General features: G+C 58.5%; 1 protein-coding gene across 5 annotated transcripts in view; it reads right to left on the bottom strand.

Annotated features, from left to right (window-relative positions):
* Nucleotides 1-17,909, bottom strand: part of BCL9L (BCL9 like) — a 29,226-nt gene that overhangs the window by 3,684 nt on the left and 7,633 nt on the right. For 2 of the 5 annotated variants that reach the window (XM_030829269.1, XM_030829270.1), the window contains 6 exons: nucleotides 8,467-8,852; nucleotides 7,684-7,803; nucleotides 3,398-3,614; nucleotides 3,152-3,236; nucleotides 784-3,070; nucleotides 89-370 (listed from right to left, as the gene is read on the bottom strand). In XM_030829269.1, the coding sequence (XP_030685129.1) occupies nucleotides 89-370; nucleotides 784-3,070; nucleotides 3,152-3,236; nucleotides 3,398-3,614; nucleotides 7,684-7,803; nucleotides 8,467-8,767 (3,292 nt within the window). In that variant the 5' untranslated portion in view covers nucleotides 8,768-8,852. Of the gene's footprint in view, nucleotides 1-88; nucleotides 371-783; nucleotides 3,071-3,151; nucleotides 3,237-3,397; nucleotides 3,615-7,683; nucleotides 7,804-8,466; nucleotides 8,853-10,108; nucleotides 11,390-17,909 lie in introns of those variants that run through there. The other 3 variants (XM_030829266.1, XM_030829267.1, XM_030829268.1) reach the window with 3 other exon arrangements.

Below are 17,909 nucleotides of genomic sequence, written 5' to 3'. Positions count from 1 at the left end.
CAAAAAAGCCAGCACAACCACAGCTGTGCTCCCCGCTCCCAGTGCCCACACCAGCTGGCCTCCCTGGGGCCCTGGCCTGTCCTCGCACCTGGCCCGGAGCCCTGCGGTGGTGGTGGGGGGGGCAGCAGGGGCCGGTCGGGCAGCAGCTCGTCGTCTGAGGTGGCGATGGTCTTGATGGCATTGTGGTAGAGCGGGGTAGAGCTGGGCATGGCGTACTTGGACATCTGGGTCATCATCAGTGACAGGGGGTTCTGGGAAGGTGTGGGGTCTGGGGAGGAAGTGAATGGTAGGCTGGGGTTCATGAGGCCGCTGGGAGGGTTGGCGGGAGGTGCTGAGGAGCTGCTCCGGGGGCCGCTAGGCGGGAGGGTACCTACAGAAATGGGGAGACAAAGAGAGCAGGGGTGACTGGGGAGGGGCAGATGAGTTCGGCTGTGGATATCGGGGAGGTTTAGGACGAGGTCAGTTCCCCAAATCACCTGGTCCTTCAGACACACCCACAGGCCCCCCCTATCTCCAGAGCCCACCAGTCTTCAAGCAATCCCTGCAGCCTCAGGGCCCCAGGCAAGGGGAAGATCCCAGGCCCCAAGTTCGATCACTCAAAATGCCTGGGAGACTCACATGGTACCCCCTGAGAAAGCCTACAAATGTCATCATCTGCCCTGTGAGCAGACCCAGCCACCTCTGGTCCCCTGGTACAGAGGCCATTACTCACTCACTGCCCAGCCCCAGCATAGACACACTGCTTAGCACCTGCCTGCCTGCCTGCCTGCGCCATTGACTCACCCTGTTCCATGTTGCTCATGGTGGTGGAAGAGTTCATGTTGAGAGGCGGCTGCTTGTTCTGGGAGACCCCAGGGCTGGGCATGGCCGTCTTGGGTGAGGCAACCCAGCCTGGAGAAGGCACCGCCATGGAAGGAGACTTGAGCCTGCTGGGCGAGCCAGTGGGCGAACGGACGCTGAGGGAGGAGCTGAGGACCTGGGGCGACTTTAGAGGTCCTGGCGGGTTGGCAGAAGGCAAGGGCACCATCTGTGAGGGAGTCTGGGGTGACTTGAGGTTGGCAGAGGGCGAGGTGACCAGGGGTGAGTGCACCTGGCTAAGAGTGGGTGACTTCAAGTGCCCCATGCCCGGTGAGCCCATCTGATTAATACTGATGGTGAGGTCCGAAGGCCGCCTGCCTAGCCCCCGGTTTGGGGCTGAATGCACGGTCCCAGGAGGATTGGACGCAGGGGTCAGAGGCATGTGGCTGAGCCGGGTGGTGCCCACGTTGCTCATGGGCATTGAGCTCTGATCAGGGCTGAACATGTCTTGGGTATTGCCCATGTCCTGGGACATGGCTTGGTAGGGTCCCTGGCCCCCAGAGAATCCCTGCTGGCCCTGGTTGGGAAACTGTGAAGGCATCAGCATCTTCTGCGGGCCGCCCATCACGCCACTGCTGTTCTGGGCCCGAACCCGGGCCATCTCCTCAGGACTGAGGCCCTGGGGCCCCATCATGTCCCCAGGGCCCCGCATCTTCTGCGACATCAGCATCTGCTGCTGCGGGGTCATCTGCACGTTCAGGTTCATGTTCATGTTCATGTTCACATTCATGTTCATGTTGAGGTTGCCTGGCCCCATGGGCGGGTCCACCTCCCTCAGCCCAGACTGTCCCATGGGAGGGCTCAGGAGGCCCCGGCCTCCACCAAACTCCATGCCCATGGGAGTGCCTGCCAGGCCTTCACCACCAGCCATCTGCCCAGGAAACATGGCAGGATCCATCTGCCGGTGCGCCTGCATCATCCGCTCCATCTCCATGCTCTGTCCCATGCCACTGCCTGCCATGCCCAGGGGGCGCTGCATGCCCATCGACCGCTTCTCCAGCAGCTGGTGCCGCAGTAGCTCCTCACGGACCCGGGGGGTCATGAATCGCTCCGCCTCGCCCTGCCCACCTGGGTAGGGCATGGTGTTCTGGGCAAAACTGCTGGGTCCCCCCATAGGGGGCAAGTCTTCGGTCCAGCCCATGCCTGGCCTCACGGGCCTCTGCATGGCATTCATGGGCATCTCCATGGGCATACTCTGCATGCCCCCAAACCCAGGCACCCGTTGTATCTGGTTGCCTGGGAAACGGGGCCCAGGAAAGGGAGGTCCGCCCCGGAGCTGCATGGGATCTTGAACATCCATGGGCCCCCGCAGCTGCGCACCCATTCCAGGCGGCCACTGATCCCCAGGCTTGCTGTGGTAAGGAGGCGGGGGCCCCCTCACTATCATGCCCCCCATGCCCATCATGTCCTGCAGAGGGCGGCCCCCATGCAGCCCAATCTGTTCCTCTTTCCGCCGTTTCTCCTCGTAGTACTCCTCCTGCAGCTTGCGCCAGGCCACCTGCTCGGGCGTGAGGCTGTCCTGGCCCAGCCTCTGTATCATCATGTTCATCTGCTGCCCCATGTCCCCACCCGGGGGGTGCCCAGGCACTTCATGCTCCAGCGGGGGGCCCCCTAGGCTCTGTGTCTGTGAAATCATGGACTGCAAGGGTTCCTCGTACTTCTTCAGCCCGCTGGGAGGGGCCGTGGGTGGCTGCTGGGGGGGAGGGGGGGCTTGTGCTGGTGGGCCCCCCTCACTCGCTCCTCCTGGGGGCCCCTTGAGGAAGGGCTCAGTCTCTCCGCTGCGGAGCAGCAGTCGCTCAATGTCTCGCAGCGTCTGGAGGGACCGTTCCCGATGCTCCAGCTGCTCTTTGGACAAGCCCTCTGAGCCCACCAGGCTGCGCTGCCCATTTCCAGGGGGGGCTGCCTCCCCCAGCAGGGCAGGGCCGGGAGTACTGCTGGGGTCTCCTCCAGGAGGCAGAGGGTTGTTGGCGGTGGTAGCCGTCGGGGTGTTAGGGTGGGTGCCCCCAGTCCCACCACCTGTGCTGGCAGCTCCCACCGAGTTGGGGGCCAGGTCCTGACTGCTGTCCTCAGGAGGCCCCTCTGGGGGCAGAGCAGGTGGGGCACTGCCAGGGGCCGGGGGTGGCGGTGGCAGTGGAGGTGGCTGGGACTGTGGGGTGCCCGCTGATGGCGTGCTCAGGGGTAGCGGTTCTGGGGTGGGGGGCACTTTAGGGGCCTGCAGAAGGACAAAGAGAGCATAAGACAGGTAAGGGGATGTTCCGCCCAGTCCTGCTGCTCACAGAGGCGCCACGCTCACCTGGTCAAGCTTGGCCCGAGGCACGTTCTGCTGGTGGTAGGCGAGGATGGAGTCGGCCCGGCCCTGCAGCACTGCCTCCGCAGCCCTGCACAGAGCGGGGGCACCACCAGCTCAGAGAGGTGAGCGGGAGGGAGCCCCACCCTCACCCACCCCACCCTGCCCCTGCACGGGGCTCCCTCGGAACCCCAGGCTGAGAGGTGCTGGGCAGAGAGAGAGAGAGACTTGGCCTGCCCACCAGGCACTTACGTGTTGGCCAGGTGGGTGGTGAAGACATATACGAACTGCGAGGGAGGCTTTCCGGGGACGCCCCCGCCCCCGCCCCCGCCCCCAGGGGCATCAGGCCGAAGGCCAGGAGGAGGGCCGTGCGGGGCGCCTGGCACGCTGCTCTCGCTGAGGGGCAGTTGGGTGGTTTGGCCGGGACCCAGCTGTGGGGCCGCCATGGCTGGGTCTGCTACATTACAATCTGCAGGAGGAGAGAGGAGAGGGAAAGGGGCTGAGCGGTCCAGACGCAAGAAGGACCAGCTGATGCCCCCTCCTACTGATGCTCACAGCCTTACAGCTCATGCCCACAGGGACATTTGATGTCACTATCTGGTGTTCTCACCAGGCTGGTTTCCACGATGGCAAGAGTGGTGACCATGGGGAGAGCAGGGACAGAGAAAATGTGTCCTTTCCATAGGCTCCCATGGGCCTGGCATTCTGCTGGGGACTTAACAGGTGTGATTTCATCTCATCAACACACCCTGGGAGGCACGTGTCACACACTCCACTTAACAAAGGAGGAAATAAGTTCCTCACCCACGGTTACACAGCCAGTTAGTGCAGAGCCAGAACTGAACCCAGGGCAGGGACTCTGAAGCTCTGCTCTGAGCTCTGCTGCTGCCCCTCACACTGGGTAAGTGTATGTGCACACAGTCTAGTGACCCAGTTGGGGAGAAGGCAGAGAGGGTGCACAAGCTGATGATTCAAATGATGGATGGTTTTTCACTCTAGCCCCACCACTAACTGACTTTGTGATTTTATGAACCAGACATCTCTCTAAGCCTCGGTTTCTTCATCTATAAAATGTGAAATACTAACCTCCTCCTTGCACAGGGGGCAGGTCAAAGAAATATATTTTTAACCGTAAGTTTAAATTAATGTCACAGACTAAAAAAATCCATTTGAAAAACAGAGAGCCGGGAGCGGTGTCTCACGCCTGTAATCCCAGCACTTTAGGAGGTAGAGGCGAGCGGATCACCTGAGGTCAGGAGTTCAAGACCAGCCTGGCCAACATGGTGAAACCCTGCCTCTACTAAAAATACAAAAATGAACTGGGCATGGTGGCGCATGCCTGTAATCCCAGCTACTCAGGAGGCTGAGACATGAGAATTGCTTGAACTTAGGAGGTGGAAGTTGCAGTGAGCCGAGATCACGCCACTGCACTCTAGCCAGGGTGACAGAGAAAGACTGTCTCAAAAAAATAAAAATAAAAATAAGAAAGAAAAAAGAAACAGAAAAAGCTGACATACTGGAAACACTCTCAAGACAGACCAGCTACCCTCAGCACCAAGGGAAGTTTTGTTCCATGGTTATACACTTGACTGTAAGTCTTAGCATAGAAAAAAATCTACAACGGGTCTAGGTGAGTGGGTAGGCCCATTCGCATGCCAAGAAAAGCAAGTCACAGCGCCTGGCCCGCAGACAGTAAGTACCAGCATTCTCAGTTAATGGGAGACAAATTGCCTGAAGCTGTCTCCACCCAGCCAGGGCAGTGACCACCTTCACTGGGCTCAGTGTCAGGCTGCCCTCTTTGGAAAAAGTTTCTTCTCCACCTTCTTCTCTGATGGACCCATCCCAAAACGGCCCTGCTCTGGACCCTATCTATCCAATTTTACATAGAAGAGCAGAGCCAGAAATTTTCGGGGGAGCTTGAGAGCTGACCTCAATGTGTGAAGGCTGCTGAGGGGCTCTTGGATACAAGCTATGGGGAGAGAGGCAGGGCTTAGTCCAACAAGGAACTTTCTAGTACAATAACAATGATAAAAGCTAACATGTTACATGTATAACCTCATTTACTCCTCGTACCAACCGTATGAGATAAATAATATTTTTACAGATGAGGAAACTGAGGCCCTTTCCCAAATTTACAGAAATAACCTGAGTTGCAAACCAAGGCACCCTAATGGCAGAACTAGTCCTGTCAATGTCTATGTTCTATCGCCCCTCAGTAAGAACTCTTTAAGAATCTAAGGGCAGGCCGGGCACGGTCGCTTATGCCTATAATCCCAACACTTTGGGAGGCCGAGGTGAGCGGATCACTTGAGGTCAGGAGTTCAAGACCAGCCTGGCCATAATGGTGAAACTCCATCTCTACTAAAAATACAAAAATTAGCCAGGCGTGGTGACGCATGCCTGTAATACCAGCTACTTGGGAGGCTGAAGCAGGAGAATTACTTGAACCCAGGAGGTGGAGGTTGCAGTGAGCCGATATTGTGCCACTGCACTCCAGCCTGGGCAACAGAGTGAGTGAGTGAGACTCTGTCTCAAAAAAAAAAAAAAAAAAAAAAAGAATCAGGCTGGATGGCTCACACCTGTAATCCCAGCACTTTGAGGGGCTGAGGCAGGTGTATCACCTGAGGTCAGGAGTTCAAGACCAGTCTGGCCAACATGCTAAAACTCTGCCTCTGCTAAAAATACAAAAATTAGCCAGGCATGGTGGTGGGTGCCTGTAATCCCAGCTACTCGGGAGGCTGAGGCAGGAGAATTGCTTGAACTCAGGAGGCAGAGGTTGCAGTAAGCCAAGATCGTGCCATTGCACTCCAGCCTGGGCAACAAGAGTGAAACTCTGATTCAAAAATAAATAAATAAATAAATAAATAAATAAATAAATAAATAAATAAAAGAAAGAATCTAAGGGCAGTACGACTGAAATAGTCACAATGGTCGCCTTGAGTATGGGATGTTAGCAATTTCTACTTTGTATTTCCCTGTGTTTGCCAGGCACGGTGGCTCACTCCTGTGATTCCAGCACTTTGGGAGGCCAAGGCAAGAGGATCGCTTGAGACCAGGAGTTCAAGATCAGCCTGGGCAACATGGCAAGACTGTTTCTACAAAAAATAAAAAAATTAGCCAGGTGTGATACATGCCTGAGCCCCAACTACTTGGGGGTCTGAGGTGGGAGGATCACTTGAGCTCAGGAGTTTGAGGTTGCAGTGAGCTGTGATCACACCACTGCACTCCAGCCTGGGTGTCAGAGAGAGACCCTGTCTCTAAACAATAAATATATAAAACTCACAAAGTTTCTACCATGGTGCAGTCTGATGTGACATAAGTGAACTGGAGGTGATGGCTACGGCAGGAGGTGTCTGGTCTGGGAGGCAGTAAAGGGTTCTGTCATCAAAGGGTTCAGCCAGAGGCTTGGCGACCACCAGGTTAGTCCCACAGAGGAGAGAGAACTGATACAGGATGGTCCGTGAGGTTCCAGCTAGCTGTAGAGGTTTGGTATTTGACCCTCTGCACCCCTGTCACAGACATAGTCTGCTCACTCCATAACATTTGCTGACTCTTTCCTCCTCTGTAATTGGCATCATGATAACACTGACCTCACAGGGCTGTTGTGAGGATTAAATAAAACAGAGTAGCAAAGTAGCCAACGTACTCTTTTCTTTCTTCTTTCTATGGTCCCTGCCTTCAAGGAGTTCACAATTTAATAGTCTCTGGCTAGTTTCTTTTTCTTCTTTCCTTACTTCTTTCCTTTCTTTCTCTCTCTCTCTCTGTTTTTAGAGATGGGGTCTCCCTATGTTGGCCAGGCTGTTCTTGAACTCCTGGGCTCAAGCAATCCTCCGGTTTCAGCTCCCCAAATTCTGGGGATTACAAGTGAGAGCCACCACACCCAGCCTCTCTGGCTAGTTTCTTATGTCTCTCTCCTCAAAAAGATGTAAACTTTGAGGGAAAAAAAATGTGTACAAGCTTCCCAGGGGCAGGGGTTACGTCTGGCTCTCCCCCATCACTCATGGAAGGCCAAAATATAGGCGGATCCATAAAAGAATCAGAGCATCCCTCCACACCCACTTCTTGTCCTGGTGACACACCCTGGGTACTTGCCAGGAGTCAATTAGAGGTTAGGGAAGGGCACCAGAGACACAGCCAAGTGGCAGCTCACACCCAGGCTTAGCAGGGCTTTGCACAGCAGAGTCAACTGTCCGACTCCCAGGGACACTGGGAGCTGGACGCTTCACAGCCCTCCCTCCACTAACCAGTAGGTGGCAGCATAGGCCAGGAATTCACAGGTAGAGGTGTAGGTGATGTGACCAGGAAGGAGGCCACTCCACTCTGCCCCACCTAGGGTCCCTAGGGAGAGGGGGCCACTGAGCACCTGGAAGGCAGAGGTGAGGCTGTTGCAGTGTAGGGAGGGACAGAGTCTGAGAGGTAGGATGGGAGAGAAAAATCCAGGGCTCCCGGTCCTCACTTCTTTCCCAGGCTCAGTCCTCTCAAGTCCATCCCCCAGGAACATCACGGGCTACAGCACCCTGGCATCGACAGGCACTCACTGTGGGTGGCCCCAATGGGCTTGTCGTCCTCCTCACTGTCCGGTCCAGAGCACCATTCGTCCCCACTGTATGGCTGCTTCCGCTCCAGCACACAGCGCCGCTTACTCCGTGGCGCCACCTCTGCCCAGGCAGGACGGAGGAAAGAGTGAGTGCCCAGAGGCCCCATTATTCTCCCACACCCAGGGTCCCTCCCAGACCTATTCTCTAAGATGCCCCACCCTAGAGGGCACTGCCCAGGCCATGGTGGGCACTTCACCAGCCCTTGGCCCCCACCACACCACCATTTGTTTCTGATTTCTCTCTATAGCCCCATGCCTGTCTCCCCTCCCCCCAACACCAAGTACAGCATAATCCCCAACCACAACTGGTTCTAATTAGGGCTGGAGGGGAGGGGGAGCTGCTGCTACTCTTCCAGGCCCCGGTGCCTGCTCCCAAAGGGCTCCCACCAGCGGGAATATGGAGGCTCCTGGAAGTGTGTGGGTCTGGGGTCTGCTCCTCACTCCATGGCACCTCCCTCTCCCCCTCTGGAGCACTGGTGGGAAAGCAGGAGGGAAAGGAGTCCAGAAGTCCGACCACTCTCTGTGGCCCCTCCATGAGTGGCACCATGGCCAACCCCAATCCCAAATGATCTGGTTGGTGGGTGTTGAAAGGTACCCATGCAGAAACACTGAAGAACGTGGGATGAGGACTGGACAAGCAGGGGGCAGAGCGGTGATCTCCCAGAACATCTGAGCCTGGGACTATCGGAGACGCTAGGGTCTTAGGGATGAGGAAATGGGGTACCTTTGGCCTCTGAATCCAGGGATGGGGTCCCAGCCTCTCGCTGCTCTCCAGAGTCCACAGACACACTCCGTTCCCTCTTCACCTTGCCCTTGAGCGAGCTGAAAGGGGGCACCCCTGCCTGGGGGTTCTTCAGACTTGAGTTGCTAGGCGAGATCTGGTTGGCCTTGGCCCCATGGTTCCCCGCCCCCACGCCCTTCGAGCCCAAGTTGCAGGTGGGTCCTTGGTTCACATTCTGGTGCTGAGATTGGGCCCCGCCATTCCCTGTCTTGCCATGATTGGTCAATTTATTTTCTGGGTGCATTGGCTTGGCTGGGGCAGGGGGGCAATGGCCGCGGGGGGACAGCGGCGGGCTCCCTGGAGCTTCTCTCCTCCTGGGGTGGGGTAACCTGGGAGAAGGTAGGAGAGATGTGAAAAGTTAACCTTGCTAGGGGCTAGGCATGCTGGAACTTAATTACCCCATCCTGCCCCCTCTAATAATGGAGGAGGGTGGGGGGAAGGGGTGGCATCTCAAGACCACCACCAGCTATTCTCTACCTCCCTCCATGGCTTCCTCAGACAAGGGCTGAAGCCCTCATCCACCTTGGGGAGTGGAGATGGGGAAACCCTCCACCCCCCAGCCTCCACAATTTGAAGGAAACCAGGGCCTAGAGTTGGCAGAACTCGCCCACCTCAGCCCCAAAACATCCATCAGCCTGCAAGCTTCTGTGGCGGCCCTGTCCTCTGTATCAGACTTAAGCATCCTCTCTTCTAAGATCTGCTGTCTTCAGACTCCTTCCAAGGTCTCAAACCTCAACTCCCATATGTCCCAACACCAGCAGAGAAGGGCCACAGGACCTGGGGTCACTGCACATGCCCCGGTCTCATTCCCCAGGGACAGTGGGGAAACGCACACCAGGGAGTGGTACCCACTGGTCCAGACAGCTGGAGGGGAAGGCCTGAGGAGGGGGGCCTGGCAGGCCAGGCCAGCAGGCAGAAGCAGGAGGAAAGGGGGAGGGGAGCGGTGTGTCAAGCAGATGGGGAGTGCAGCTTGAAGCCAAGGATTCCTGCAGCCTAGGCTGCGGGCCCTTTAAGCTCCAGCCCGCTCCCCCCGCCGCCTCCCCCTCCCCGGAGACCTATTAATAGCCGCTGGAAAGATCACATCACGGGAGAGGATATTTATCCCCCCTCATTCCACACCAGCTCAGATTTATTTCAGCTCTGCTGTCCTGCTGCTGCCGCCTGGCCCTGTCTGCCGGCTTCTCCGGGGAGGGGGGAGGGAGGCAGGCACCGCCCCCTACTCCAGCTCCCACCTCCAGCTAGACTGAGGCCAGAGGCGGCCTTCGGACCCCACAGTAGGGTGGGAGGGGGTCTGCTCAAACCATTTTAAGGAGGGAAGAACTAGAAGAGACCAGAAGCCGCAAGCATAGCTGGCTGCCAGACCCCTCTGCCCCCCACCCAGGCCCAGGCACTAAGGCTGGCTGCGCCTCCTGCCTCAAGCCAGGCCTTCCCATGCTAACCCCCCTTTAGCCCACTGGTGGCCTGGGAGCCAGGTGCCCAGGGCGGCTCCTCTCCTGGCCAGCACAGCTTGGGCCCCATCACCACTGGGCCCTTCCCTTCCCGCACTCCACACACACACATCCCGCCCGCCACGACACCCACACACCTTGTCTTGTTAGCCAGGATCCTCATGGCTCCCACACACAGTGGGGCTACGGCCCCTGTGCGTGCCCAGGGCCCAGCCAGGTACTCGGTACTGGAGCACGGACTGCAGCAACAAGCCCCAAAGAGAAAACTCGTGACTTGGGGAGGGGGTGTCAGAGGGGAGGGGAGAAGGGAGGACCCAACAGCCCTGGGACTAGGGAGCTGGATAGGGTGGGGTGGCACTGGAAAAAGAGGATTACGAGACAGGGTCTCGATCCTGGAGGCCAGCCCTGTCCCCATCCCTCCCGCACCTTGCCCTCAGGGGGCTTGCAGTCTCCAGCAAGCCTACGCCCCGACGGGGCGGCAGAGACAGAATTCACTAAAAGGCTAGGTAGCAAAGGTGCCGCGTGGGGCGGCTGAGGTCTGCCATGGCCCCCTGAGGGATTCCTGCTCCCAGACGCGCCCCTCACCCAGGGTGGGGTACCCCTCTCGCCCCACCCCCAGAGCGCTCCAGCCGTGGAGGGGGCCCGGGGTGGGGGCCACGCCCCGCCCCGTCCCCAGCTCGAGGCCTAGCCCGTGCCCATCCCAGCAGGCCCGGGCGGGCAGCGAGAGGCCTGGCGGGGCCCCGGGGCTGCAGCTGGGCTCTTCTGGAGACCAGTAACGCTGGCTCGGATTCCTCCTCGACCGCAAGAATGCAGGAGCCTCCCCTCCCCCCGGCCCTGCACCCCCACCCCGCCCCCTTCGGCAGAGCCCGGGCGGAGAGGCAGAGCGAGCGAGCGACAGCCAGCGAGGCAGCGAGCGGGAGGCGGACAGGACTGCAGCGTGCTTCTCCAGGCCCCGCGCGCGGACAGACACACGGACAAGTCCCGTCAGGGGCTGGGCGCGCGCCAACCGGCAAGAGCTTGGCGAGCCCCGGGTGCTGCCGGCAGAGGCTCAGAGACCCACAGACACCCGAACTCTGACTCACACACACTCACAGCTCACACGTGGACAGGGAGACAAAGACACGCACGGAGCCCAGGAAGCTAGAGGCGCGCCGGAGGCCAGGGAAGCGCCGGCCGGAGCGGGAGCCGCGGAGACAGCCTGGGGCACGCGCAGACACTGGGGCTGCCCGAGGGCTGAGTGGGAGCGCCGGACTCATTGAACAGATGAAAAGACTGAGGCCGGCCACAAGAGAGCCGAAGAAAGTTGAGCCTGGTAGTCACAAAGAAACACGCACAGGGCCATAGATACAGCAACAGACTTACACAAACACAGAGGCCTCACCCAACCGCCCCCAGCCCTGGCTCCCCCCTCGCCTCCCCTACCCGCCCTCCAGCAGCCCTCCAGCAGCCCTCCAGCAGCCGATCCCGGTCAAAGGGGAGGAGTCTTGGGCTCAGGAGCTTCGTCCCGGTGACAGGCCCGGCCAGACACCGGTGCACACTCCTGATGCTCCCTGCGGGGCTGCTGGAGGCTGGGCGGGGACCTCGGGGTGGGGGGGCCCCACCTGCCACCCTGCGGGAATCTAACCCCAACTTAACCCTAGGGCACATCGGCCTTCGCCACTCCAGCCGTGTCTCTGGGGAGGAAGGCTCCTGGGGGAAGGTTCCAAAGTCCAGGACCTGCCTGGGAAGCAGCCCGCCACCCCCAGCTTCTCCATCACAACCAGCGAAGAGCAGAGGCAGAGGCTGGAGTCACTGAGACACCAGGGCTCTGAGCAGGCTCCTGGCTGGCATGCATCTCAGGCTCTCCCTTCACCAACTCGCTGATTCTCAAAAGGATCGACCCCATTTCAACGAGGAAACTGAGGACTGGGAAAAGGAATTGATGTGACCTTGAGTCACATATCCAGTACGTGGCAGTGTGGGGACCCTCATTCCAGACACTGCAGTGACCCCACCTCGCCACCCCAGCCATGACTGCTCCTCTGAGCCTGCATCAGATAGGTGGGCTTCCCACATTCCAGCCACAGTGCCCAGGACCCCCATAAGGGGGGAGGGGCAGGGCAAGGGCCACTCACTACCTATGTTCACAGCCTCAAAAATTGAGAACCTGCGAGAATTTGGGAAGGGGCTATTAGAAAATCAGTCCTCTCCAGTGGCCGTTCAGGCCTAGGCTCCTCCCCAGAAGACTCTCCCAGTCACCCTCCCCTCCGGGACTCCACCCCCTCTCTCCCACCCCGCCGCAGGGCGAGCTGAGTCAAGCGTGGATGAGTCAGGACTTTCCCATCTCACACCTCCCCCCTTTGCCCCTCAAGAGTCTGCCCCAGCTCCCAAAGACCCCTCCTCCTCCACACACTCACAGTCTCCGAAGACACCTGGAAGACCTGGTGATGGGAAGCCAAGAGGGCTGATCCCAGCCCAATGCAATTGTAAAGTACCCAATGAAGGGGGCTTCCTAGTACCAGGCCAGGGGCCCCTGAGGTAGGAGAAAGCAAAGGGATGGGGCTCTGGGAACACATCGCCGTGCCTCCCTCTTAGGGGGTTATGTGGGGAGGGGTAGCAAGCTCACAAACAGGGAGCAGGTGCGAGTCACCTGAGTGGAAGGCCAGGCGCATACCAGGAGAATGAATGTGCCCGGAGGAGCGGAGGAGGCGGCTTGACAAAGGGCCTGAGATATCCATCCGCTCCCCCATCCGCCACCCCCACCCCGAGTGACGCGAGGGTAGGAGCCAGCAGCCTAAGGGTTGCTAAGGGTTAAAGTGGACTTGATCTTAGCTGGGGGAGGGAGCTGAGGAAGGCTCAGATGCCCAGAGCCTCCAGGTATCACACACCGGCTCTGCTCCACACACAACTACCACAGGTAGGGCAGGCGTTCACACATCCAGTGGCAACCTGCCTGCTCCCACCTGCCCCCACGTTGGGAGCCTCTGCCTGGCTCACCAGCTGGCCCACCAGTGTCACTGTCTAGCTCAAAACCACCCCAAAGAGGCAGTAAGAAAATGTTTTGGAGGGTCCATGTTCCTGCGCTGCCAGGGCCCCCTGTGATGACGTGAGCGCTCAGGACCCTGCTGGGGACAACAGGGCCAAAGAAATCCTCAGCCTCTGGCTCAGGGAGATACAGCGCCCGAGACGACAGGGTCCCAAATCCCCTTTCTCCTGGGTGTCAGGACCCCTCAGTCCTCACAAGCTCTCTCCACCACTCAGGTCACTTCCTCTTCCTGAGGTGGTGACTCAGCGGGTGGGGAGGTCAAGGATTCCTAGCCCAGCAGGAAATCTGCTCAAGGACCAAGGTGCTGCTCTGGGACCCTCGATGTGGGGACTTCCAGGCTTAGGGGGCCTTCCCATGGCCCTGGTTCCTAGTAGCTCTCCCCACTTCCCCCCACCCTGTGCCAAAGGAGACCATGCAAATCAGCCATTTTTGCTTGGGAGGTTTTCCCTGGGAGTTTCCAGCCCCGCCCCACCTGCAGCCCTAGGGTAATGTCAGACAACCCCAGCTCCACAGGACCATGGAAACTCCTGGTCCCAGACCTTTCTAGTCTGGGATCGTTGAACAGGGTACTGGGGGGCCATCAGCAGTTTTGCCCATTCTGGCCCACTGTCCCTTCTGAAGCCTGAACCGACAAGTGGCATTGCTTGGACAGGCCTGAGGTCACCTCACTTCTCTTGGCTCCTACGGTCGGTCCTTGTCAGTGTGGCTGGGCCTTGGGAAGCAATCATGGCCTGGCAGTGGGGTGCCCCCAAAGACAGCTACCCAATCCCCAGCTGCTCCCTCCCACAGGGGGAGGGGTGGAGAGGGGGTGGGGGGCACAAGGAAACAAGACAGGGCAGGAAGCCCAGGCAGGCGGCGGGCACTCTGGGCCAGGCACAAACAACCAACACAGGAAACCACAGCCCACCCCCGCCCACCCCACCCGCCCAAGGCTCTGGGAGAGAGGAGTGCCAAAAGCCTGGTACCCCAACAGAGGCAAGGGCCAGGGGTTAGCCCAGGGCAAGGGAGGAGCAAGAAGCTCTCCAGTCCTCTCTCTGCCCCAGACCCTACCTGGGGAGGGTGGAGGGAGCCAGGCTGGCAGGGATGGTGCTGCCTCTTTAAATCCACCGAAATCCTGAGCTAGGCCCAACCTAGCTCTGGTTTCACAGGAAGGAAAGGAGCTCAGGAGCCAGTAGGGCAGGCAGTGGTGGCTGGAATTAGCCCCACCGGCCCAAATATATCTGGTCTCTGCCCGCCGCCCCACTGGTACTTCCTGTCCCCTGGCACCTGCACTAGGGTGGGGGTAGGAGACGATCCAGGTGCCACTCTCTACCCTGTGGAGACTCCCATCTCAGGAGGTGGTGTGGTGCTGGGTTCACGTGGGTAGAAGGTTAACTTCTCAAGCCTGGGTTCCCAGAACAGGCAGAGATGGGCAAGACAGCTCCCTGTGGGCCCTCACCTGGCCTCAGTCCTCCAAGGGGTTAATCTGGCCCGTATTTAGGGGGGTAGGGGTGGCCGAGGAACCTCCTCCAAACTGCCTGGCTGCTGGGAACAATGGGGCCATTGTGGGAGGATGGAGTGCAGCAGACTGCTGGCACAGCCAAGCGCACCACGGTGGGACCTCACCCAGCGCCCGCCCGCCTGCCTGCCTGCTCTGCTCTCTCCCCAGGTACAGCCAGAGGCAGAGGCATCCTCCTGGCCCCTCACCTCGCCTGATGGCCCACACTCTTGGCACCAGCAGCACCTGCAGGCCCCACGAGCTCTGCCCACATTGACATCCAGACTGTCATGATCCTCCAGGATGCAGGGGCACGTGGGGCAGGCCGGGAGGGGTGGGGGTGATGAGACAGGATGTATGCCTGTGATCCTCTGCAGGGGAGACAGGAAGGCCACACAGGGTTTCTGGTGTCAGTCCTGGCACCCTCAGGCAAGAAAGGCTTAGGGGATTGTGAGAGCAGTGACAGGCAGGGTCCCCTGTCCCCAGGCCTCCTCTCCCACACCCATTCAGTAAAGCTGCTCCCAGAGGAGGTCTGGTGCCTGGTGGCCTCACCCTCTGGGGCTGGGACCCTGGCAGGCAGTATGATGCAGTGGAATAAGAACTGAGTTTGAGGGCCAGGTGCGGTGGCTCACGCCTGTAATCCCAGCACTTTAGGAGGTCAAGGCAGGTGGATCACGAGGTCAGGAGTTCAAGACCCGCCTGGCCATGATGGTGAAACCCTGTCTCTACTACAAATACAAAAATTATCCGGGCATGGTGGTGGGCGCCTGTAATCCTAGCTACTCAGGAGGCTGAGGCAGAGAATTGCTTGAACCCAGGAGGCGGAGGTTGCAGTGAGGTGAGATGCACGACTGCACTCCAGCCTGGGCAACAGAGCGAGACTCTGTCTCAAAAAACTGAGTTTGTAGTCAGACAGTGTCAATCACACCCTGCCCCTTCTCATCTGTGGGGCCTTGTCCTTCCCTTTATCCCTCTGAGCCTCAGCTTCCTCATCTGCAAAAGGAGAATAATTTTATAGAGTGAGGTAACAGTAGTGAAACTAACAGAATGCCTAAAACACACCAGCCCTCAACAAACCACTTCTGGCCTTGATGTCCTTATCTTTACCTCCTGCCATGGCACCCAAATATGTGGGCATTTGGTAAAGGCAGGCACTGTCCAGATATTTTCCCTGTGAGTGTCCAAGAGAACAGGGCCCGTGGGTGTCATATTAGTGGTACCAAGTACAAAGACTCGGCTCCTCCCCTGCCCTCCTCTCAGAGGCCAGCTCCCTCCGCTGGCACACTCCTGGGCATCCTGGGTTCACCGACACACTCAAATCCAGAGCATGAACCCAGAGAGGGGCTGGGCAGCTGTCCACTCTCTTAGCCTCAGGACCATGTCTCAAAAGTCCAGGAGGCAAGTGAAGGGGGATTTCCCTTCAAGAGAGCCAGCCTCCCCTCTGCCAGGTCCCCTTCTCCCTGCCTGCCCCTTGGCAGTCACCCTGTAGTACTTGGGCTGGGAGAAAGCTTAAGCCTACTCTCCTGCCATGGATCTCAAAGGAAGGGTCCGGGAGAGAAAGAACAACTGACAAGCAGTTCTGGAAAGTAGGGGGCCCAGGGAGAAAACCTGTTCTCTTCTCAACTAGAGAGGGCTGTATCTCTCAGGGTGGCCCCAGAAGACCCCAAAGGGTTAACAAGGCCCTAAAAATAACCTGCGCCCAGCAGGACCCACTGATCGGAACCCTCCAGCCATCTGTTCCCATTTTCTCCTGTTCACATTGGAACATCTGAAACCGGCCCCAGAGCCCCAGCCCGATCCCAAAAATAGCCCCAGCCTGCCCAAGGAACAGGCCCCAGGGGCTGGGCACAGGAGGCATAGCCAGCCCAGTAGTGAGGCATGGCCCAGGCAGACCCTGAGCCCTCATCCCCCAGGCCCATGGATGGGAGGTGTCCTCTCTGGATCCAGAGGAACATGGTAAGCAGAGCTAGGGGCTCCAGCCCACCCCTCTTGCTACCAAGCCAGAGAGAGCACCTGCTAGCTAAGTCCAGGCCTCAGACCCAGGGGCCCTGGGATCCTAGGCACTTCTACGACATCTTAGTCCCCAGAAGATTTTACCCACCTTGTCTGCACAGCTTCCCCACCTCATTGTGGGCACCCCATCCCTGCCGCCCACTCCTGGACTCCTCATCCAGAAGTTCCCAAGCCTCAGCCCCTCCACCATCCCACTCTCACCCCAGGGCCTATAGGAGCCCTGGCCGCCTGGCCCCACTCAGCATTCTCCCTTGCCAGCACACAGGGTTAAGGCAGAACTTTTCCTAGCACTGTCCACACTCCCCCTTGCAGCTCAGGGAAGGATTCTGGAGGTGTCCCTTGGACGCTGTGGATGCTGATATTACCCCACTCCCCTTCTGGGCTTCAGGATGCCCCCTCCCTGACCATCTGTGTCCAGCAGGTGACAGACAGGCCCATCAGGCCTGGGCACTGCCCCTCAGAGAAATGCCCAGGCAGGGCACAGGGAATCCGGGGGGGTCTAGGGCCCTGAGGCGTTCCTAACAGCTGCCATCCAGGTCACAGCTCCACATTGACACTTCTCTCCCCAAGCCAGGTCCCTGACCCCTAGGCCAGGAAGGAGAGGAGGCGGCCATTTAAGCCATTTAAGGACGGAATGTCTTGTTTGCCTGGTGAGAGCAGAGCAGCAGGGGATGGGGCAGTGGGAGGAGTGCTGGAGCTGAACTGAGCAAACAGCCTCAGGGAGGAGGGCTGGCCCTGAGAAGCCTGAAGATAGCGAGGGAGACGTGTTCTAAACTCCCTGGGCCTTCTCCAGGCCCCTGGCTACCTGGCAAACTTGCAATCAAGAAGTCAGCAGGCACCAACGATGGGGAAACGGAAGCAGCAAACAGTGGATCTGGAGGGGTATTAGAATCCAGGAATCTGGAGTGTGGAAAGGCTGTCTCTTCCCCACCCCCACACTCCCTCTTCTCACTATCAATTCTTTCCTTGCTAAAACCCCCGGGGAGGATCAAAAGTTCCTGTGAAGAGCTCTGACTAATAAAATGAGGAGGATCACCAACATTTATTGAGCATTTACTTTGTAACTTCACCAGTCCTAAATGCTTCACGTGCATCATCTAATTTAATCGTCAGAACAATCTGCTAAGAAAGTATTCTTATTATCCCCACTTTCCCAATAAGAAAAGGGAGGTGCCGGGAAGTTAAATAACTCGCCTAAGGCCCATAATTTCAGAAGAAGCAGGATTTGAATTCAGACACCCTGGCATCTGGGTTCTGGGCCATTTCACAATACTCCAGATGCACCACAGTATCAGTCCTCTGAATGATGACAAAAGAAAACATGGGTGTCCAGGCCCCACCCTTTCACTCCTCACATCCTCCCTCCATGCCTGATGTGCCCGGGGCTTGCCCAGGGAAGATCAGAGAGACAGCACCGCTCCCC

Source organism: Nomascus leucogenys, chromosome 15 (genome assembly GCF_006542625.1).
Source record: "Nomascus leucogenys isolate Asia chromosome 15, Asia_NLE_v1, whole genome shotgun sequence".
NCBI classification, from domain to species: domain Eukaryota; kingdom Metazoa; phylum Chordata; class Mammalia; order Primates; family Hylobatidae; genus Nomascus; species Nomascus leucogenys.
Note: the sequence above shows the minus strand (reverse complement) of the source record. Positions and strands in the feature narration are given on the sequence as shown.